This window comes from Megalobrama amblycephala, linkage group LG4, assembly GCF_018812025.1.
Source record: "Megalobrama amblycephala isolate DHTTF-2021 linkage group LG4, ASM1881202v1, whole genome shotgun sequence".
In the NCBI taxonomy this organism is placed as follows: Eukaryota; Metazoa; Chordata; class Actinopteri; order Cypriniformes; family Xenocyprididae; genus Megalobrama; species Megalobrama amblycephala.
The window spans coordinates 29369958-29394498 of NC_063047.1; the positions used below are offsets into that span (position 1 = coordinate 29369958).

Here is a 24541-nt window from a genome sequence, read left to right on the forward strand (position 1 = left end):
TGTCCCTTTGGAGTCTCCAAGCGTCCTTTTTTGGAAAGACACTTAAATTTACCTTGAAAAAAGCTTGCAGAAAATTTGGCATATATCAAATGATGACAAAATAAACACGTTAAACAAGACAAATGACGTATGCTTAATTCCACGGAAAGTGTGCAATTAATCATGATTAAACATTTTAATCTATTGACAGCCCTAATTCTTTCATTAATAGTATATATTAATCTATATATTATCCCTATGACAAATTAATAATCTGCCCGTCTATCCCTTGCATTTTTGTGGAAATAGAAACTACAGAACAAACAGAAACTCTGTCTTCATTTTGTTTCATTTTCATTATGGTGTCTTAAAATTGGTGGAATTATGAGGTACATTTGTTAAAGATGCAGAATGGTTATATTTTTTATTTATTTATTAATTATAACTTTTAATTCATTTCTTCCAAGACAGTTTGTTCTGGGTTATTTGGGGAGAGACTGAAAATGTAAAAATAGTGGTTCTATACAAATAATTAAATTCTTTCTTGTAAATAAAAAACATTTTTAAAAATGTACAATGGTGTGTTTGTCTTTGATTTGATTTGCTTAGTGAGGGGTCAAACTACTGTTCTTACGTTGCTGTTTATATCATAATTATGCCGTTCCTAATAAAGTTACAGGCCAACTAATCAGTAACTCCATTTTATTTGCAATTACTAAATTCAGATCTTTGTTATAAACATGTAGTGGGACTATTTACACATATATCGGTCACTACGTGTCTTACTTTGGCCTGCAGGCGTCCGCCCAGCGTGGAGCGGGAGTGATAAATCACTATCAGGACGTCACCCTGCACGGTTATATTCAGAGGAATTTCTGCTCGCCCGTCCTCCATCTTAAAATCCCTGCAGAAACGGCAAAGTTAGAGATAAAGACACTCGGTACATTGTTATCATCACGTCCATCAGCACTGGATCATGTGACATAAGTTTCATCACAGTGTGGAAATGACTTACTTCATTCTGTCATACTCCTGTGAGGTGGTTGCGATGCGCTCGTCTCCGACGTAAACCTCACAGAAGGGCCGGCAGCCATTTCGCTGCTTATTAAAGAGCGGTACGGGTGTCATGGCAATGGAACGGATGGTTATAGGCTTGCTGTGGGGGATTATGGGCTCTTCTGCCATCATATCACACATGTATTCAATATACCTACAAACAACAACAGTCACTGGTTAATGCAATTCGTTAACACAGAGTTATGGCATACACTACCAGTGTATTTAAAAGAAGTCTCGGTCACACTTTAGTTTAGGGTCCAATTCTCATTATTAACTAACTATGACTTTTACCTAAAACTCATAATTACTACTTATTAATAGTTAGCAAGGTAGTTGTTAAGTTTAGGTATTGGGTAGAGAATATGGCCATGCAGAATAAGGCATTAATATGTGATTTATAAATACTAATAAACAGCCAATATCCTAGTAACATGCATGCCAATAAGCAACTAGTTAATAGTGAGAATTGAACCCTATTATTAAGTCTTTTATGCAAAATATTTCAGAACAGTAATATTTTATTGCATTGCAATATGATGATTTGGTGCTTAATTGTTATGAATTATTATTGGTGCTCAATTATAAATAATGGAAAGGAAAACATTTTTAAACGTTGATGCAATTTTTCAAGATTCTTTGATGAATATAAAGTTCAAAAGAACAGCATTTATTTAAAATATTTTGCATCAAAAATGTTTTTACTGTCACTTTTGAACAATTTAATGCATTCTTGCTGAATAAGTATTCATTTATTCTTTTTTGTTATCACAGTTTCTACAAAAAACAGTTAAGCAATATATACAATATATTTATATAGAAAACAGCGATTTTAAATTGTAATATTATTTCACAGTATTACTGTTTTTACTGTATCGCTGATCTAATAAATGCAGCCTTGGTGAGCATAAGAGACTTCTTTCAATAACATAAAAAAAAAAAAAAAAAATCGTAATTATTACAAACATTTGACCGGTAGTGTAAATCTACAGCTAAACAATGACATATTCTGTTCTTGAGCCAAAAAACTATTTAAGCGGCAATATTCAACACATTTGTAACTTCTTAAATGGAAAAAAGTATTGAATATGGAATATAATGGCTTCAAAAATATTTCATTATACTGTACCACTTCAATATACCAGGGGTTCAAACAAAGAGGTTTTAAAAAGCAATAGCGAACATTTTAAAATGAAACGGTGATGATTGCTTAGAAAGCACCATTAACAGCCTGCAAAATCATTATGGTTCATCATCGAACATCTAAGGTCTGGGATGAGAAGTCTGACCTCATTCTCATGAAAAGTGAAAACGGAGATCATTACGATCTTTGCTGTGAACCCCACATCCTCACAAGCAGATCTCACACATCAGGAGATATCATACATGAGATATGTACAAAAAAATGTGTGTTGCTTGAGCTGTAAAGTTCCTTAAAAGTGTCATTTTAAAATTTTAGTCCTTTTATGCATTACTGAGGTGAATATTTGGACTTTTATCCCACCAATAAAACCAGTCTATTTTTGCATGTATTATGCAATTCGCTCAGTTTATATGATCATGACAGGAAAAAATATTGGATTTAACTTTGCACCGACTAGTTTAGTAAGCCACACTTATATAATGATTAAGTCTTGAGGCAATACTTATGCATTTTAATGAATATCCTGGTCTAATGTTTCCTAGACTTCTATTGTAAGTGCATTAGCGTAAACATGATTTTGATATTCCCAATTGGAAGGATGATTTGAATTGATTTTCTGTGCATAAATACAAAAGCTCAACTTTATTTAACTTCAGAACCAGTGTTCTTACCGTCAGTGTTATTTTAGCATTACTGATATACTGTTGTAGTTTTTGTTAACATTTTGAATTAGATTTGAATTTAATAGATTTTTGAATTTTATTAATTTTATTTTGTAAAACAAAATGTCTATAAAGTTTTAGTTTTTTTAGCACTTCAACTTGAACTAAATGAAAATAAATATTGCCTTTGCAAACAGATGAAATAAAATAAGTTTAAGGTTTTTTTTATATTTTTATTTTTATTTTTTACTACTACATATTTTAATTTCAAGTAATGAAAATGTTTTCATTATGGTTTTAGTTTTACTTAATAATAACCCTGGTTATTGTTAACTAAAACTAAAACTATTAAAATTTGTTGTTGTAAATTGAAATATTAGATATCATTAGATATCAGATTAAATCAGATATCAGTTAAAATATATATATATCCGATGAAAAACGTATAAATGATAAATGTTGCCTTGGCAACTACATACTAAAATCATTCAAGCTAAATAGAAATGTTTAAAAAAATAAATAAAATGACAAAAGCACATAAAAAATTACTAAAACCTAAACTAAAATAAAAATGAAACTAAAAATATAACAGTAAAAGTAAATTCAAAACATTGATAAATACTATAAGAGTATAAAAATAATACTAAATAACACTGCCCGAGATGCTTCTTTAATGGCTTTGGTTGTAGTGAGCAACAGAATTGAATCGGGGTTAGGTCACTTCCTTTACATCTAGTACATTCACACTTGGTTAGAGTCAAAAGAGTCAAAATAGTCCCATGAGCTTGCAAAGTTCAGCAGAAGTTCTTGGCGAGCCAATGAACAGTTGTGGAAGGAAGTGACCTCAGCACCAAAGAACCATCACACTTGAGGCTCACTGCTCATGTTCAGTTGTCTGAGCTGCTGAATTAATCCACCGAGCATCTATTTCTGTTCTAGAACAACCTGCCCTGACATTGTGTTGTGCGGTGTGTCTTATTTCAAAGGAACAATGTGAGAAAAAGAGAGGAAGTTGTTACCGTTTGTGTGAGGGCGAGATGCCCGGGGGGCATCGCTTCATGCTGAACATGTAAACTGCAGCCTCGGCCGTAGAGAACAGACGACAGAAACCGAGGAACGCACAAACCACCACAGCCGACGCGGCCCGTCCATCCTACGTGCAAAAACACACGGCCACAATCAGTTATGCTCCGATCAGGATTTTTCAGCCGATACAGACTACTGATTTCTTGTCATTATGATCGGCCAATGCCAAAACCAATCCTGATCCCGATCATTCAAGCAAAAAAAAAAAAAAAAAAAAGGCTATCATCAAGTACATGGTGTCATTTCATAGAAAACCTTTCAAATTTCGAAGAAAATAGATTTTGATCATGTTTGGAGGTTGTTATGTTACAACACTGCTGAGAAACCCACAGATGAGGTGATGCAATTCATTGATTTATTTTTTTGTTATTCATGCATGACATGATGACCATTAGAAAGTATATGACTGCTCATAAAACCAAGTTTGGGATTGTTCACAATCATGTCAACTGCATCTGGGCCAAATTATGTGTTGATATGACATTTGGAACCATGGTAGCCTTTTTATTAAATGTCCAAAAACCTTTTCAAACAAATGAAGTGTTTTACTGAACATAATAATTACTTGCATGTGTAAATGCCACAAAGCATAAAAATAAATGCACAGAATAAGTATCAAGTAATAAGATCCTGATTGATGAGTGATGATCTTCCAGCGCCGTTTCAGCTCCTATTCTATGGCGTACGTTATATCAAGACCTGTCAATCAGAGCGATCAATCCAAGCGAGCTTCAGCTGTAAAACAGTATGCGACTGGTCTTGACACATCGTCCCTACCCACCATACCCGAGATCCAGTTTCCAATGGTTGAACTTTCAAATTATGTTGGAAAACACTGTGTCATGATCACGATGCGATCAGATCACGGAAGTCCTACAGCTTTTTTTTCTCAAGATCTACACATGATGTCTTGTTGTTTGTGGGCTCGTTTGAATCTAGACGGCATGCTCTAAATAAAGATGTGTGATTTACTATGGTTTACTAATGTTTTCATGAAGTTACAAAGCAGAACATGGCGCAAAAGATCCATCTGTATTCTATTTAAATGCGTCATCAAAATTGCGATCGGTTGGTGAGATCTGCCAAATTGAGTGACTTCTGATCAAGTCAAAAAATGTGATATCGGCCGATACCGATCTACAGCCAATTGATTGGAGCATCACAAGCCACAATATGAAGATGACAAGACACACTTGGATACCCCCACATGATTTTTCTTCTGAAGATGCAGTGTTATATTAATTGGGATGTTTAAATAGGTTAACAAAACTAAGATTATGACTTATCAACAAAGACAACAATATAATGTTTGTTTGTGGACATGTTATAAAGTAACAGACAGTAATATCAGCGAAAAAGGGCCGTGTGTGTGTGTGTGCTCACCAGACAATGTACAATGCAGATGTTCCTCTGGTCCTGTTTGAGCCATTGATGCATGTTCTTACATATACTGTACAAGTTCTTCAGAGTAGGAGCTCGTCTAGGTTGCCAGCCACACTCTGAAACCTGCACACACAACACAATTATGAGTATTATCAAGTACGGTACGGCACAGAAAAACAATTACAATATGTGTTGATAATAGACACATGAAACAATAGGCAGTAGACACCATATTTAAAAGTGAACGGTGTCATTACCTTGCCTATATATATATATATATATATATATATATATATATATATATATATATATATATATATATATATATATATATATATATATATATATATATATATATATATATATATATATATATATATATATATATATATATATAAAGAAGAGGCACGAATAATGACTATTTATGAACAGGTTTCCTCATCTAACAGCCCCGCCACAAACTCATGCCATAGGCTGAATCAATGTTGCTGTACTTCTGTCTAGCCTTGTTTTCATTTTTATCAAATTAAGTATGGCATCTACTCTGGATTTATTTAGTTAATTTTGTATTATTTATTTATTATTATAGTATTTACTAATTTTTTTGTCATATTTTAAATTTTCATCTTATTTAAATTTTTAGTAATTGTGTAATTTGTTCTTTTGTCATTTTTATTAGTTTTTGTTATATATATACACACTACATTGCCAAAAATATTGGGACACCCCTCCAAATCACTGAATTCAGGTTTTCCAATCACTTTCATGGCCACAGGTGTATAAAATCAAGCACCTAGGCATGCAGACTGCTTCTACAAACATTTGTGAAAGAATGGGTCGCTCTCAGGAGCTCAGTGAATTCAATCGTGGTGCCGTGATAGGTTGCCACTTGTGCAATAAGTCCATTCGTGAAATTTCCTCACTACTACATATTCCATGTTCAACTGTTAGTGGTATCATAACAAAGTGGAAGCAATTGGGAACAACAGCAACTCAGCCACAAAGTGGTAGGCCACGTAAAAATCACAGAGCGGGGTCAGCACATGCTGAGGCGCACAGTGCGCAGAAGTCACCAACTTTCTGCAGAGTCAATAGCTACAGACCTCCAAACTTCCTGTGGCCTTCAGATTAGCTGAAGAACAGTGTGTATAGAGCTTCATGGAATGGGTTTCCATGTTCGAGCAGCTGCATCCAACCCTTACATCATCAAGTGCAATGCAAAGCGTCGGATGCAGTGGTGTAAAGCACGCCGCCACTGGACTCTAGAGCAGTGGAGACATGCTCTCTGGAGTGACAAATCACGCTTCTCTGTCTGACAATCCGATGGACGAGTCTGGGTTTGGCGGTTGCCAGGAGAACGGTACTTGCCTGACTGCATTGTGCCAAGTGTAAAGTTTGGTGGAGGGGGATTATGGTGTGGGGTTGCTTTTCAGGGGTTGGACTTGAACCCTTAGTTCCAGTGAAAGGAACTCTGAATGCTTCAGCATACCAAGACATTTTGGACAATTTCATGCTCCCAACTTTGTGGGAACAGTTTGGGGATGACCCCTTCCTGTTCCAACATGACTGCGCACCAGTGCACAGAGCAAGGTCCATAAAGACATGGATGAGTGAGTTTGGTGTGGAGGAACTTGACTGGTCTGCACAGAGTCCTAACCTCAACCCGATAGAACACCTTTGGGATGAATTAGAGAGGAGACTGTGAGCCAGGCCTTCTCACCAACATCACTGCCTGACCTCACAAATGCGCTTCTAGAAGAATGTTCAAAAATTCCCATAAACACACTCCTAAACCTTGTGGAAAGCCTTCCTAGAAGAGCTGAAGCTGTTATAGCGGCAAAGGGTGGGCCAACTCCATATTAAACCCTATGGATTAAGAATGGGATGTCATTAAAGTTCATGTGCACGTAAAGGCAGGCGTCCCAAAACTTTTGGCTATATATGAGTTTTAGTTTATTTCAGTTACATGCCAAGGCAACATTTAAAGTTTTCATTTAAGTTTTTTTTTTTTTTTTTTAGTTTTTCTATATCTATTTTTACATTTTACTTAAGCTTATTTCAATTAAATTAAACTATTTTTAATAGCTTTAGTTTTATTTACCATACTGGATTTGGATGATATTAGCTGTTAATCATTTGCATTCGAGAAAAAGCAAAATGCTCTGCTATCTGCTCTCACCCTGTTGTGAAACCTGGCTGGTCTATAGGAGCGTTTGGAGAGGTTGTATACTGCATAATGACCCGCATGTCGAGAATCCAGGAACAGACGCACATCCTCAATGTTATTCTTAATGGCAGATTCAACACCTTCAGCTGGGAAAGACATAACTGCAAAAACACACAAACAGACAAGTAATTAACTTTAAATCATTAGGGTTAAGACATCCAAAATGACTCTAAATTCCTATTTCACAGGTGATCGTACCTGCTAGTCTGGAGGTGATGTAGGACAGGTCCAGGTCTCCCTTAGCATAACTGACACAGGATAGGACAAATGTTTAAATGTGTGAACACAACAGCAACACAAGAAGAACATCTAGATTACAGACAGAAAATCTGTCAACGGGAATAAGAGTAACGGCTTGTGTCAAAACTCAAGAGTCATTAAACTTTACTACGAAAAGCAAAGACTACAATTAAAGGGATAGTTCACTCAAAAAGGAAAACTAACTTACTTACATTCAGTCTGTTATATACACTACTGTTCAAAATTTGGGGTCAGTAAGATTTTTTGGGGGGAAAGAAATTAATACTAATATCAACAAGGATGCATTAAATTGATCAAAAGTGAGAGTAAAGACTTTTATAATGTTAAAAAGGTTCCTATTTCAAATAAATGCTGTTCTTTTTAACTCTTCATCAAAGGATCATTTGTAGTTCATGTTAGTTAATACATTAACTAATGTTAACGAATAAGGCCTTATTGTAAAGTGTTACCCAAATGTTTCATGAGCAACAAATAAGTACATGATTTCTGAAGGATCATGTGACACCGAAGACTGGAGTAATGATGCTGAAAATTCAGCTTTGGCATCACAGGAATAAATTACAATCTAAAACATATTCAAAAAGAAACCAGTTTTTAATTTTTTTTAACAATATTTAATAATTGTAACTTTTTTATTATTAAATAAAAACAGATTAGGTGAGAATAAGAGACTTCTGTCAAAAACATTTAAAAAATATTTCTGACCCCACACTTTTGAAAAGGTACTGAATAGACCTTATGCGTCAGAGAAACAAGCGCGCAGCCATCTTTAGAATTTTGTCCGTTTTTACAATAGTTCTGTATATTTCTATGGCATCGCTGACAAAGAATAATCAGCTGGTGAAGTGGATTTACTTACTGTAGAGTTAACAAAAGTTATCATGAGCATTGTGATGTTTGAAGCGAATGTCATAAATGTCAGTAGACCGGGAAGATTTTAAAACGAGCGGTTCAATCATAAATCTATAAGATCTTGCCTTCACGCTGTGGAAATATAAACCGGAAGACTGAACACAATGAGTGCAGTGCTGAAAAGGGGCGAAACTTTATAAGGTCTATATTATATACTGTATATATAGAAGACTTTGAATATACCATGATATAGTATAGAATAAAGTGAACTATTCCTTTAAAGTCATTTCAAAGAGTAGCATTCACACATGTGTATTTAGTATGCAAGCTGTTCAAACTGTTAAGAAACTCTATTGATCAAGCTGTGCTGATGGGAGCAGACTGTGGTTATGAACAAACAGAGTACAAAGGCATGAGATGAAGGTGGAGTGAAGTTCACACAACAGCTCTACACATACACGTGTGTAACGCAAACACGGACACACAGGCGCTGTCCCATAGTTACCTGGAGCTGAAAGGGGTTGGTGATTTGGGACCGAGAAATGTGATTCAGGAACAAAATGAACAAAAGACAATGAAAAAAATAAATAAAAAATTAAAGCAAATTGGGCCAACTGAGGAGAAAATAAACATGACAGACTTGTGGGGATGAAAGGGGGATAATTATTAAACATGATTAATAAATGCAAACGGATTATGGAGGGGAATTTATGATCTGGTAGACCAGTGTGTGTCATAAACAAAACCCTGATTGAGTTTACCAAGAGATTAACATGCAGTCACTACAATTAGCCAGATCAAATTTACCTTCTGATAATCAAATCAGCATGGACTCAGAATTGACCCATTTATATTTATAAAATGTCCTTCGTTTTATCGAGTATGAAGCATAAGCATTTGTTATTCTACAGAAAAACATACAAAAGCAGCACTCCAGACAAACTGATTAAGAACTAAAGAAAAAAAATCATACCAATCAATTGTTCGTAAAATCGGATATCATGGATCACACGTTCATTGTAAAGGAATAATTGTGCAGTATGTATTCGAATAAGGTATCTCACGAAACCACAACAAGATTTTAAAATGTCTTTTTGTTTTTATTTTGTGTTATGTTTATTTTTTGCATTTGAGACACTGTGTTTAAACTATTAAAAAACTATTAAAACTATCCCAAATCACCTACAACTATTTAACTGAATTAAAATATAAATTACATGAAAAATTAAAATTAGAAAAATTAGAAACCCCACAAAAATAATAAAAATGACATAAAATAATAATAAAAAAAACTGAAAACATGAAAACAAAGGCAAAATATTAATAACTAACTACTATAATGTATGTATTAAAACGAAAATAACAATGATTTGAGAAATACAAATACATATATTGCAATGGTAAAATACTCTTCTTTTAATTATAATATAATACTTTTTTTCGGAAAATTAAGCAAAAAAAAAAAAAAAAAGTGATCTCACAAAAGCGAGTACACCTCTCAAATTTTTGTTAATATTATATCTTTTCATGTGACAACACTGAAGAAATGACACTTTGCTACAATGTAAAGTAGTGAATGTACAGCTTGTTTAACAGTGTAAATTTGCTGTCCCCTCAAAATAACTCAACACACATGGCACCTCATGGCAAAGAACTCTCTGAGGATCTGAAATAAAAAATTGTTGCTCTACATAAAGATGGCGTAGGCTATAAGAAGATTGCCAAGACCCTGAAACTGAGCTGTAGCTTGGTGGCCAAGACCCAAGACCACACAGCGGTTTAACAGGACAGGTTCCACTCAGAACAGGCCTCGCCATGGTCGACCAAAGAAGTTGAGTGCACGTGCTCAGCGTCTTATCCAGAGGTTGTGTTTGGGAAATAGACGTATGAGTGCTGCCAGCATTGCTGCAGGGGTTGAAGAGGTGGGGGGGTCAGCCTGTCAGTGCTCAGACCATACGCCACACTCTGCATCAAATTGGTCTGCATGGCTGTCGTCCCAGAAGGAAGCCTCTTCTAAAGATGATGCACAAGAAAGCCTGCAAACAGTTTGCTGAAGACAAGCAGACTAAGGACATGGATTACTGAAACAATGTCCTGTGGTCTGATAAGACCAAGATAAACTTATTTGGTTCAGATGGTGTCAAGCGTGTGTGGCGGCAACCAGGTGAGGAGTACAAAGACAAGTTTGTCTTGCCTACAGTCAAGCATGGTGGTGGGAGTGTCATGGTCTGGGGCTGCAAGAGTGCTGCCGGCACTGGGGAGCTACAGTTTATTGAGGGAACCATGAATGCCAACATGTACTGTGACATACTGAAGCAGAGCATGATCCAACATATTGGATTCCAACATGATAATGACCCCAAACACACCTCCAAGACGACCACTGCCTTGCTAAAGAAGCTGAGGGTAAAGGTGATGGACTGGCCAAGCATGTCTCCAGACCTAAACCCTATTGAGCATCTGTGGGGCATCCTCAAACGGAAGGTGGAGGAGCGCAAGGTCTCTAAGGGGGACTCCAGTGTCAACCTGTGAAGCTCTGGTGAACTCCATGCCCAAGAGGGTTAAGGCAGTGCTGGAAAATAATGGTGGCCACACAAAATATTGACACTTTGGGCCCAATTTGGACATTTTCACTTATGGGTGTACTCACTTTTGTGGCCAGCGGTTTAGACATTAATGGCTGTGTGTCGATTTATTTTGAGGGGGCAGCAAATTTACACTGTTATACAAGCTGTACACTCACTACTTTACATTGTAGCAAAGTGTCATTTCTTCAGTGTTGTCACATGAAAAGATATAATAAAATATTTACAAATATGTGAGGGGTGTACTCACTTCTGTGAAAGATTTTTGGTCCCAAATTTTTATCAGTTTTACTGGTAGTCCACTGTATGAAGAATTTTTGGGTATAATATGTCACAGTTTACTTTATTTTGCTATCCTCACTTACATAAATGAACTATAGTGTCCTGCACCCACTAGTGTATATATATATATATATATATATATATATATATATATATATATATATATATATATATATATATATATATATATATATATATATATATATATATATATATATATATATATATATATATATATATATATATATATATATGTGTGTGTCTGAATAATTTTTTTGTTTGACTGAGATATATATACACCGCGTTCCAAATTATTATGCAAGTGATATATCAGTAAGATTTCAGTACAATAAAGATTCTGATTTTAGTTTTTCTAAGAAAATGTTTGTTTATTTATCCATGTCTTTTTAGATAACTGGTATCAATCTCAGAAAAAAAAAAGTTTTTCAGGTCTATGGAAACCCTACTTAGAGGTTGTTCCATATTAAGCAAGTCACAGTTCTCATGCAATATGGGGAGGAAGAAAGATCTTTCTGAAGATGAAAAGCATGAAATGGTGCAATGTAGTGCAAAAGACATGAAAACAACTAAGATTGTGTGAAAACTGAATGGAGATTATCAAATTATCATAAGATTTGTGAGTGATTTAGAGCACAGCAGAACTCTGTCAGATAAAGGCTTATTAATGAAAGTTCCTGTCAAAAACATTAATTGCATGAAAAGGGCAGCTATAAAAAAGTCAGTGTTGAGCAGCAAACAGGCATTTGAAGCTGCTGGTGTGACCCAGAGACACCCGTTTGCCACCTGATGTCACCTGCTGGAGTTTCGGTTACTTGCCGCTGTCGCCTTTGGCTTGCTTAGTTGGGGACATTTAACATTTGACTTGACATTTAATATTCAACAGTGCTTTGATCTGCCTGCATTGACACTATTCTTTAAGAGCTGCTGTGCAGCCGAAAATAATATATCAGTTATCAATGTAAAGCTGCTTTGACACAATCTGCATTGTAAAATGTGCTATATAAATAAAGGTGACTTGAATTGACTTGACTCAAGAAGCTCTCCATGCAGACTGGCAGTTGTGCGTAAAGATGCATTTTAGCCACCATTAATCAAACCTCACAAAGAGAAACATTTACAGTGGGTGTAGAAATACATTTTCAAACAGTTTTATCGCTGTGGTGTTTTTTGCAGCATGGGATAATGCATAGTTCATTGTATTTCAGAAGGCACTATCCTCCTTTTTATACAGTTGCTGAAAATGGCCGGTTATGAACTCCACATATCTTGCAAAAGCCATTTAAATACCCTCAGAGACCCTAAAGGGACCTTCCATCTCACTTCCCAGTATTCCAGCCCAAATCACCACCCGCCAGCTCCTTGCTGACGTCACAGTCTTGTTGGAACGTGGTGGCCATTCACCAACCATCTAGAAATCCATCCATTTAGACCATCCATTGTAGTACGGCATTAGTCAGTGAATAAAACTATTTAAACTATTTTTGTTTCTCTTTATGAGGTTTGGTTAATGGTGGCTAAAATGCATCTTTACGCACAACTGCCAGCCTGCATGGAGAGCTTCTTGAGACTCCAGAGACACCAGCAGCTTCAAATACCTGTTTGCTGCTCAACACTGGCTTTTTTATAGCTGCCCTTTGAATACATTAAAAATTTAATTAATACATTTAATACAATTTTTTTTTTTTTTTTACAGGAACTTTCATTAATAAACCTTTATCTGACCGAGTTCTGCTGTGCTCTAATCACTCACAAATCTTATGATAATTTGATAATCTCCATTCAGTTTCACACAATATTAGTTGTTTTCATGTCTTTTGCACTACATTGCACCATTTCATGCTTTTCATCTTCAGAAAGATCTTTCTTCCTCCTCATATTGCATGAGAACTGTGACTTGCTTAATAATGTGGAACAACCTCTAAGTATGGTTTCCATAGATCTGCCAAATTATTTTGACTGAGATTGATACCAGTTATCTAAAAAAACATGGATAAATAAACAAATAAACATTTTCTTAGAAAAACTAAAATCTGAATGTTTATTCTACTGAAATCGTACTGATATGTCACTTGCATAATAATTTGGAACGCAGTGTGTGTAATTATTTAATTATAACACTAGTCTTGTTTCGTCCTTAATCTTGGAATTTGGCCAAAGGAAGGTTTCCTAATTATTCTGCCTACCTTTTTAAATAGCCTTCATGTCAGGACAGCATGTTTTTGAGGTCTAACGCTCATGAAAAAAGCCTCTGAATCTATTTATACTAAGAATAGGTCACAGATTTTAGAAAACATGCTCAAAGTCAGCAGCGGGTGGCATTGCTTGAGAGCTAGATTAGGTGATATCAGATTAACCACCAGTAGATTACTAGTACTCTCTACTACACCACTACGACCTCTTCCTTCATTCGGCTGAATCTGTCAATGGTTCAGCGGAAAGTGATGCATCATAGCGAAACCAAGGCAAGCCAAAACATACTCGAGCAAGGCGTGTGCACTAGTTAGTGTGCGACAGCCGCAGGGGTGTTTTACTGCTGTCTGAATGAGTTACTCACCTGGCCACCGACTGGATGACTTTGGAAGAAGTGTCTTTGATGTTGGTGAGAAATCTTTCAGTTCCTCCTTTCAGGATATCCAGGAAGCCTCCACCCATGGCTGGGTCTGTGTCATACACACCTGGAGATTCAAACACCCATATAACTGCAGGCCAACATTTGTCAAAAGTGCTTTTACAGGACAATAGTTTTGCTTAATATATTTGACATATGCACACAAGAAATGTTTCAATGCAATGACTCACAATCATCTCATAACATGTCTCGAAGAACTGTTTTTAAATTATCAGATTTTAAGGGGTTAGTTTAGTCAAAAATGCCAAAGTTTGAGGATCATGCCATATGATATTCAAGATTTTTGCAAACACTACTATGTACACAAGGTATTCTTTGTGCACAGTTATAACAGATTTTAAACCATGCAAACTGAGGTTGGTAGCTTTGCATAGGCATCTGATGGTCTTTTCCAGTCTAAGTAGGCTGCCTTTAATCAGAAAAAGCTGCAAAGTTGACCAGACTTGCTATAGAGGGTATGCACTGACATATCCACTTTCCCGCCGGAACACGCCCCCCTTAGCCGGACTGGATTTAATAGGGGAAACTGCGAAAACGTGAATAAAAGTGATTATCAGTTTAAACTAAAGGTTGGACTCGATAGTGTTCCTTACAACTTACCAAAGATCCAGACAGTGATCCTTGAATATTGACATGCAGCCAAGAATCGTGTTTCCTGACATTTATATGCGCCTGATTTTGACACCAGGGAAATACATGAAGCAAATTTGCCTATGAATGCTTTATATAAATACAATACATGTACTAGATCTAAATCCAGGTGATCACTTATATCAATAAGTATAAGTTTTTGTCAGTGCTTACTTAAAAACACCCAATTATGCAGAATATAACAGGGTAAATATTTAATTGATGAGTTGTCAATACAATACATAACAATACAGTATATAGGGTGTTATTTTACCCCCAAATTCTTCATATTGACACAAAATGATAACTGCAAATCCAGGTTTCAGTACCTAAAGTCCAGTTGTTTCTGTGAATTTCAGCAGTCTATTTGCTTATAACATACCTCAGATTTCTTGTCAAATCTATTTATATAGTCAATCGCAAAGCTCTTTCTCATTTTAGATGCGTTTTGTGTGTTTTTAGTGGCGTTCATGCTGAAAACCAATGATGCCACTCAGTCTTTTTGCCGTTCAGTGGGCGTAATCGCAGTAACTCCAGCCAACGGTGACATCACGTACATACACTCTATAGCTTTATGTAACATGACCATCATCTTAGCATTTGAACCTAACATTCAGTAACAGGAGTTAAAACCCATACATATCAAATGTACGGTGGCCAAGTGAGCTCAACGCACTGCAACTGAAGAAAATACATGCAAATAGAAAAAACACCAGCAAATTAAGAAAACATCTTCATCAGTTTGACAACACGTGTTGCAAATGCTCACAATGCAACCAAATACAGATACGAGCTGCAAATAGCACAGACCACAACGAAAATGTTTCAAGGGGTACCCAACAAGTGACGAACCTAGCTGGGACATGCTTATTGTTCAATGTCTACTCATCAGTGGTGTCGCTGAGTTGGGTCGTGAGTATTTGCAGCACGTTTTTGTATTTGGTTGCATAGAGTATTTTCAGTGCATTTCTGTATTTGGTTGCGCTGTGAGTATTTGCAGTGTGTTTATATATATATATATATATATATATATATATATATATATATATATATATATATATATATATATATATATATATATATATATATATATATATATATATATATATATATATATATATATATAGATAGTTGTGAGTATTTGCAGTGCGTTTCTGTATTTGGTTGGGCTGTGAGTATTTGCAGCACGTTTCTATATTTGGTTGCACTGTGAGTATTTGCAGTGCGTTTATATATAGTTGTGCGTATTTGCAGCGTGTTTCTGTATTTGGTTGCATTATGATGTATTTGCAGTGTGTCATATATATATATATATATATATATAGTTTATTGTTGTTAGTTCTTGTTAGTTCATAGTTAATGTTAAGAAATGAGGCTTATTATAAAGTGACTTAAAAGTGACTAATAACTAAACTAAACTAGAAACAATAACTAACAAACAAACAAACATTCACCAATAAAATAAATAATTAACCAACTAACCACATCAAATCAACTAGCCTAATACGTACTTCTATTAATAAAGAAACAGGAATAATTGGTAATACTTTACAATAAGGTCTCACCTGTGTTAACATTAGTTAAAGGGGTAGTTCATTGCGATTTCACTTTTTTAACTTTAGTTAGTGTGTAATGTTGCTGCTAGAGCATAAACAGTGTCTGCAAAGTTACAGCACTGACAGTTCAATGCAAACGGAGATATTGTCTTTTAAAGTTATGGCAGTTTAATGCCTACAAAAACGGCCAGTTTGGACTATAACAAGCTTCTTCCCGGGTTGGTGACATCATAAACCCGGCAAAACACCCCCCCGGGAAAACGCAACAAAATGGGCGAGGCCATGTGGCGCAGCATAATGGAAGAGGAAGAGTTGTGTACACCGGACGTGAGCGGCGCGACACGTCAAATGATAATAGAACCCATTACAATCTGTGATATTTTCTACACTGGATGCGGCGCTGAAGACAGCTTCCAGAATCTAGACGAGTTCAATGCTGGATTTGCACAAAGGCTTTTACTGAAAGATGAAGCAGTTCCCACTTCAAAAGCAGAAGCTGCTGTATATTGGCTTCAAACTGTAAGTACGTTTTATTGTTTGTACATGTCTTTTAAACGTATAGTTTTGTTGCTATTTTTGGATGCATCAAGGACATATACAAAGAGCAACTCGTTTTTGCTTCGCTAGCCAGTTAGCTAAATTCTAGTGTATAACTGTTACTTCTCCAAAAAATGTCTATGTTCATAGACAAACAGTTGTTCATTCTATAAATTAAATGCTACCTTTACAAAAATGCTACTACTCAGTCATGTATTCGGCTACAGTAAAGCTTTAGTCAAGATAAAACCGTATACACAACATTCTTCTTGACAGGCTCGAAAACTGGGTTGGGCTTTCTGGGATGGTCCTTAAATGGTTCAGGTCATACTTAGAAGGGAGAGGTTATTATGTGAGTATCGGTGACTATAAGTCTGAGTGGACATCCATGACATGCGGAGTCCCTCAAGGTTCAATACTTCATACACCCCTCCTGTTCAACCTATATATGCTGCCACTGAGCCAAATAATGAGAAAGAACCAAATTGCATATCACAGCTATGCAGATGACACCCAGATTTACCTAGCCCTCTCACCTAATGACTACAGCCCCATTGACTCCCTGTGCCAATGCATTGATGAAATTAAAAATTGGATGTGCCTAAACTTCCTTCAGTTAAACAAAGACAAAACTGAAGTCATTGCGTTTGGAAACAAAGACGAAGTTCTCAAAGTGAACACGTACCTTCACTCTAGGGGTCAAACAACTAAAAATCAAGTCAGGAATCTTGGTGTGATTCTGGAGTCAGACCTGAGTTTCAGTAGCCATGTAAAGACAGTAACTAAATCAGCATATTATCATCTCAAAAATATTGCAAGAATTAGATGCTTTGTCTCCAGTCAAGACTTAGAGAAATTTGTTCATGCTTTCATCACCAGCAGGGTGGATTACTGTAATGGGCTCCTCACTGGCCTTCCCAAAAAGACCATAAGACAACTGCAGCTCGTACAGAACGCTGCTGCCAGGATACTGAGCAGAACCCGAAAACATGAACACATCACACCAGTCATCAAGTCCTTGCACTGGCTTCCAGTTGCATTTAGAATTGATTTTAAAGTACTGTTACTCGTTTATAAATCACTCAATGGCCTAGGACCCCAATACATTGCAGATATGCTCATAGAATATAAACCTAACAGATCACTCAGATCATCAGGATCAACACACTTAAAAATACCAAGGGTTCACTCAAAGCAGGGAGAGTCTGCTTTTAGTTGTTACGCCAGCCGCAGCTGGAACCAGCTTCCAGAAGAGATCAGGTGTGCTCCTACAGTAGCCACATTCAAATCCAGACTCAAAACACATCTTTTTATCTATGCATTTGCTGATTGAGCACTGTGCTATGTCCGAACTGTTTGCACTTTATTTTATACGTATTATCTTTTTATTCTTTAAATTCCTTTTCCTGTTTTATTTCATTTTTAATGTATTTTATATCTTTTATGTATCATCTTGATTCTGACTTTTAATGCATTTTAAATATTGCGGTAAAATTCTCTGTTTTTACTGTTATTTCTATTCCTTATGTTCTATTTTTATTATTATTCTTTATGTAAAGCACTTTGAATTACCATTGTGTATGAAATGTGCTATACAAATAAAACTGCCTTGCCTTGCCTTGCCTTGCTGAAAGCTAACAAACAGCAGTGACAGCATCTAAACACTTTGACACAAATACTAAATGAAATACCATTCATAATCGTCCTTTAAAAGCTGCGATTGCAGCTTGACCCTCTTCATCTGGGTCTGATTCAAGCTCAATTTGATACAGCAATATAGGCGCTATTATTTACATTTCCTCTGAAGCACGAACTACGAATGGTAAGGGGCGTGGCGTTTCCGGAAGCTTCAGCGAATCATGATACACTGGGCCAGCTACCAACCTGCTAACCAATCTGAGCACATTGCGTATTTCGGAGGGAGTGGCTTCATAGAAGCAGGAAGTCAAAGGAGCCGTTTATATGACAGTGGAAACAGAGGTGTAGAATAAAGCTAAAATATATGAAAAATACAGTGTTTTCAAAAAAAACAAAGCATTAAGAAACTGTGCCCCAAAAACACAATCAAGCATAGAAAAAAACCACTGAACCACCCCTTTAACATGATCAAACAGCATGTTAATCTTAGTTAATTCTAATTTCAATAATAACTAAAATTAACATACAATGAACAACTCTATTTTTAACTAACATTAACATAATTAAAAACCAACCAAAATGTTGTGAACTACACTAATATGCAAAGATAATAGAGGCTATTTAGATGTAGAAGTTTTAAGGTACAGTAGCAACAGCCTTTTTAATTCTCAGGGTCAGAAAGAATAAAAGTAAGCAAAGGTTTTGTGGTGCAACAAACCTTGCTTAACATTACAAGTGGATTGAAGGGGTAAAAAGGAAATGCTACAAAAGTGTAGAATATGTCCCTTTCAATGGACTGAAATTGAGACTTGCGTATGCGGTTTTGTGAGTAGTATTATCACTTTCTGACTGTGTTCACTCAGAAAATCAGAGTAAACTCAGCAGATGGTGACTAGAGACCAATCCTCTTACAGCATGGAGAGAGAAAAATCATCCCTTGGGGTAAATATGGGGGCAGGGGTGTGTACGAAGCATTATCTGTATTATGGCAGCATGATGGTAAGTGGAGGGTTACACTCCTGAAACATCATGTTGGCTGAAATATAATGTTTAGCAAAATTTTCAAAATTAAGTTGGTTCTTACTGATGCATCCATCCACTGCTGTTGAAGTTAACTAGCAGCACCCTATAGTATGAAACACGTCTCAGATCCCTGTTAAGTCTAGTGGTGTAAGCAGGTATGAGCTTTATGTATAAGCACTTTAATGCATTTGCGCACGTGTGTGTGTGTGTGCGTGTGTATTTTTGTCAGGTGAAAAGTCACACTTATGAACTCGAAAGTGTCGTGAAGAGCTCATTGAAACTGTGTGTGTGGTTTTAACAAAAGTATAATGACATGACTGACGCAGCTGTATCCTGTAAAATCTCCAATGCCCTTTGATGTGAATCTCTCACAAACAAAGTACTTCTCGTTATCACAAAAGCTGGTGGGTCTAAAGCCAGAAATCATTGTTTACACAACTCAGCCAGTTCCTGAATACATTAATGTGCAGCATTAAGAGCTTTTTAGCAGTTTAACAAAGTGTACAGCTGTGCCGGATATTACTTGTCCATATTATTATACACTGCATGTTACCATTTGTAGAGGCTAATAATTTTACTCTACACAAGCACTCACAAAGAGCAAGGTTTATCGGCGATGAAATATTTCACAGCAGAGTATAACTAAACCAAACCATTAACACACAATCAAAAAACAACTAATCAAACAACCAACAAGATTAACTAAAGAAACAAACAAAAATAACTAAAAAACTAACAACAATTAACAAACCAAACAATAACTTAAAAGTTATAACATGTGACTACAAAAATAAAACATTAACAAACCAAAAAATACCTAACCAAACAACTAATAATGAATACCAACAAGACTAACCAACAAAACAATAAAAATAACTAAATGACTAACAAACAAAAATTGATAACCAAAAAGTAAATAAAGTTAACTAGTGTAAGTAAAAAAAACAACAAACGAACATTAATAAACTAAAGAAAAACTAACCAATAGTAACTAATAACAATAACTAATAATAATAACAACAACTCAAACGATCATTAAAAAAAACTAAAACTAAACTAAAAGCAACAAACACGTCCAACCAACCAACAAGACAAACTAAAGAAACTTTAACAAAAAAAAAAAAAAAAACTCAAACATAAACAAACAAACCAAAAAATAACTAACCAATCAAACAAAAATATCTAACAAGAATAATTATAACTATCAATTAAGAAAAAAATAACATTTACTAAAATAAATAAGAAACAAATAAACATTAATAAAAAAAACAACAACCAACCAACCATAATAAATAATGAAAACTATATGCATGTTACAGAACTAAAAATGCAAAACGGCATCACAAAATAAGGAGAAACTTGCAAAATGTAATGCATGTAAACACAGGATGTCAGTGCATCAACAGATCCTACGACAGGATAAGATCAAACAGCATGGTCTTCACTGCTACTGTTCACCTTTACTCAGTATTTTTCTAAGGTAGTGTGAAATCCCTCCAGAGAACAGATCACATCAATTGCAAAGAAAGAATGACATTTGAATAAAAAGGAAACCACATGTCAAATCTACAGAAACCTACAAAGAAAACGCTTTGCTCAGAAAAGAATGAGTTGAATGCAGAACTCACCAGCATTGTGTATGTTGTTGATCTGAGAAGGAAGCTGTGCGCTGTTGTTCCCGAAACCTCCGTTCTGCTCCAGGAGCTGTAGAGATTCATAGCCGTCATACACAGACTTCAGACAGTAGTAAGAACTTAACAGACTCATCTGGACAACAGTCCGATGCACACACACATCAGGAGAAAAGCAGGACACCAGACTCCAGAATACTCATGGATCTGAACGCTATTCAATGATTGCAGTACATCAAGACGACTCAATCGCTGCAGGCTCTGTGTGTCTCTCTGCTTCTGGCTGTTGGTGGTAATCACTTTAATCCAGAGAGAAACCCCTTCTTAACCCAGATCAGATACATCTAAAGCCGCCCTCTCCACCATGTGTGCACATAGCATAACACTGATTTCTGTATGCAAACACTCATACAAATGCTGTATGGATGCTCTTAACTAGATCATACACATGCATAATTATTAATCCAAGAACTGACGATTTGTTAGTCCAAATCAGTCGTTCTTCGACCAAACATGGCTGGAACAGCCCAATCCTTTTCTTGTCCTACTTGTTTACCAGTCCTGTTTCTGTCTTATGTATAGTGAGATCAGTGGCCATTAGGTCAGTGAAAAAAAAAGAGGGATGAGATGCTCCTTTGTCTCCAGGTCATGGAGGGAGGGAGGAAAGGAAAGGACAGAACAAGAAAGGAAGAGTGCAGCGGTGTCTCTAAATGGCCCTTCAGAGAGTTGCGATCAGTATGTGGGACTCTGCTCGGCTCTGCGGGTGTGTGTGTGTGTGTAAGTGTGAAAGAATGAAGGGTCTGTTTCAAATGAAGCACCAAAAGAGTCTCATTCAACCAACCAAACCAGTCTGGTGATCAAACAAGAGCTCCGAAAGAGAGGTTACTAAAATCAAGATGAATTGTCAGTAGTGGTAGATCATAGTGCGTTTTTCAATGGCTCATGCTGATAGCCAAGAGGGCGATTCTTGATTTCACATATATACACATATACTACTTGCAATAATTGAATGATTGCAAATTATATATTATTTTATACCAAATATATTAATATTAGTGTAATATATGTATTTATATATGTAATATGATGTGTATCATGCATTATTATGTATTATAACAACACCACACACACACACATATATATATATATATATATATAAGCAATAAGGTACGAGAGGCTGTGCTGTATCGTGAATAAGAAGAGCGTTGTTTGGCACGACGCGAAGTGGATACAGCACTAGCCTCGAGTACCTTATTGCTTTTATAATACAGTTACTACACAATACAAATATTAAAGCCAAAAATATGTATTAATGCAACTTTCTTGAAGTAAACCTTAACTAAAAGCCTTCCTTCCGCTGGAAAAAATAGTCCCTGACCGTGAACAGCAACAGAAGTTACATTATTACACCATTAGATGGCGGCAAAGATTGTCTTAATGAGTGTGTCAGTCAGTAGCGAAGATTTTTACATTGAAAAGACTGAATTATTGTGAATGCGGAACAAGACACAGCTGACAAATGCTTTGACTAGTGCTGTCAGTCACGGGAAAACCCCTTAACTGTTAAAAGGACAAGATAATACATAGGACATTTAAACAGATTTTTTATTATGAACATAGGACTGACCTGATGGAAAATGCTAAATCTGAATGCAGGTAATAAACTCGCTCACTCGATCTCTTTCTCGCAATACTCTTTTACATAATACAGTAAGCTTCAATGAACAATATCAATTGAGAACAAGCATTTTACGTTGCTAAGAGTGGTTGCTAAGGGTGTTGTGTAGTGATACACAGAACTTTTGGGTGAAGCGGTCATAGCCGTGTTTTATTGTGAATAAAACACAGCTATTGACCAATCAGAATCAGACACAATATTATCTGCTTTTGCTCAATTTTGCCAATGAAAATAATTACCTATAAAGCCAGACCAGAATAGTTGAATGAATGACTTTAGTTTTTTATTTAGATTATCATTTTTTCTTAGAAAAAAAAAAATAAAAAAATCCATATTAATAAAAAAATTAAAGGTATAGGTCACCCAAAAAATAAAATTCTGTCAACATGTACTTACACTCATGGCCATTGAAGCCTAAAAGTTAGTTTAACAAATTCTATGTTGAATCAAATAAAATATTTTTTTCCTAAAGCTACTTTTTGTAATGTCTATTTGACGCTTTTCTCATTTAGCACAATAATGGCTTTAAATTATTTTTTTGGGAGTAATTTCTCAGCCAAATTTAATGTGCGATTAATTAGATTAAATAATTAAATAATCGCCACATCGTGTAATTATATATATATATATATATATATATATATATATATATATATATATATATATATATATATATATATATATATATATATATATATATTTTTTTTTTTTTTTTTTTTTTTTTTTTTAGGGCTGTCAAGCAATTACATACACACACGATATTATATAAATTAATACATTACATATATTAAACACAAAGCACATGCACACACAATAAATTGTAAGAAATGTACTGCTTTTACAAACTTTTTCCCTCAAATTTTTAATTCACTAGAAAACATACTTTATGTATTAAAAACGCTGTTATTTTTATATCTGACATAAGACCAGCTTACATCTTGGGGCCTTTTTTTTACATTTGGTCACTTCATGCATTTTCTCTGATCAGATAGCTATCCGATCGTGAAAAGACCAGGTGTAAATGCCCTCCGAAACGGATTTAAATCTGATTGCTCAAACCACTTCAGGAAGTTGTTTGAGACGCATTCCAAATGAAACCGGACATGTGTAAATGCATCTGGTTGTTGAAACCACATATGTAAAATATTTACACACATGTAAATATTTACTCCTCTCAAAATTCAAAACAAAACATAAATATGAGAGCGTGTTATAGGCTATATGACATGTTATAGCCAGATATGACAACGCTACTGCAACACGCATCACCGGAGATGAGTAGCCGAGTATCTCTTCGGCAAGCAGACGCACAAACTGCCGTTAATGTAACTGAAAGTAAGTCGCAGACGCTCATCACACAATCGTCTTCATTAAATGTATTGAGACTAAATGATCTTACCAGTGTTGATGCCGCTCTCTCTCCTATTGCGGTCTTTGATCTTGAAATTCGCTGATGATAAATAAAATGCAGCGATGTGAACTCCGTTAAATTTGCATATAGCATGGGAATTGATGATCGGATTTATATTCGTTTGGCGAGGACACATTTATTTGACCAAATGTAAATAGAACCATTTTAACAAACCAGATAGCTATACGATCAGTAAAATCACATGAAGTGACCGGGACTGTAAACAGGATATGGTTACTGGTTGACGACATGATCTCAAAATGACTAAAT

At 35.6% G+C, this 24541-nt stretch overlaps 1 protein-coding gene across 7 annotated transcripts in view; it reads right to left on the bottom strand.

Moving 5' to 3' along the window:
- Positions 1-24541, bottom strand: part of gak (cyclin G associated kinase) — a 52404-nt gene that overhangs the window by 15242 nt on the left and 12621 nt on the right. For 3 of the 7 annotated variants that reach the window (XM_048188768.1, XM_048188765.1, XM_048188763.1), the window contains exons 10-19: positions 24260-24310; positions 21180-21255; positions 14093-14213; positions 9156-9161; positions 7736-7785; positions 7490-7638; positions 5311-5433; positions 3861-3994; positions 995-1189; positions 766-883 (exon numbers count right to left, since the gene is read on the bottom strand). In XM_048188768.1, coding sequence (XP_048044725.1) covers positions 766-883; positions 995-1189; positions 3861-3994; positions 5311-5433; positions 7490-7638; positions 7736-7785; positions 9156-9161; positions 14093-14213; positions 21180-21255; positions 24260-24310 — 1023 coding nt within the window. The remainder of the gene's footprint in view (positions 1-765; positions 884-994; positions 1190-3860; positions 3995-5310; positions 5434-7489; positions 7639-7735; positions 7786-9155; positions 9162-14092; positions 14214-21179; positions 21256-24259; positions 24311-24541) is intronic. The other 4 variants (XM_048188766.1, XM_048188767.1, XM_048188764.1 and 1 more) reach the window with 3 other exon arrangements.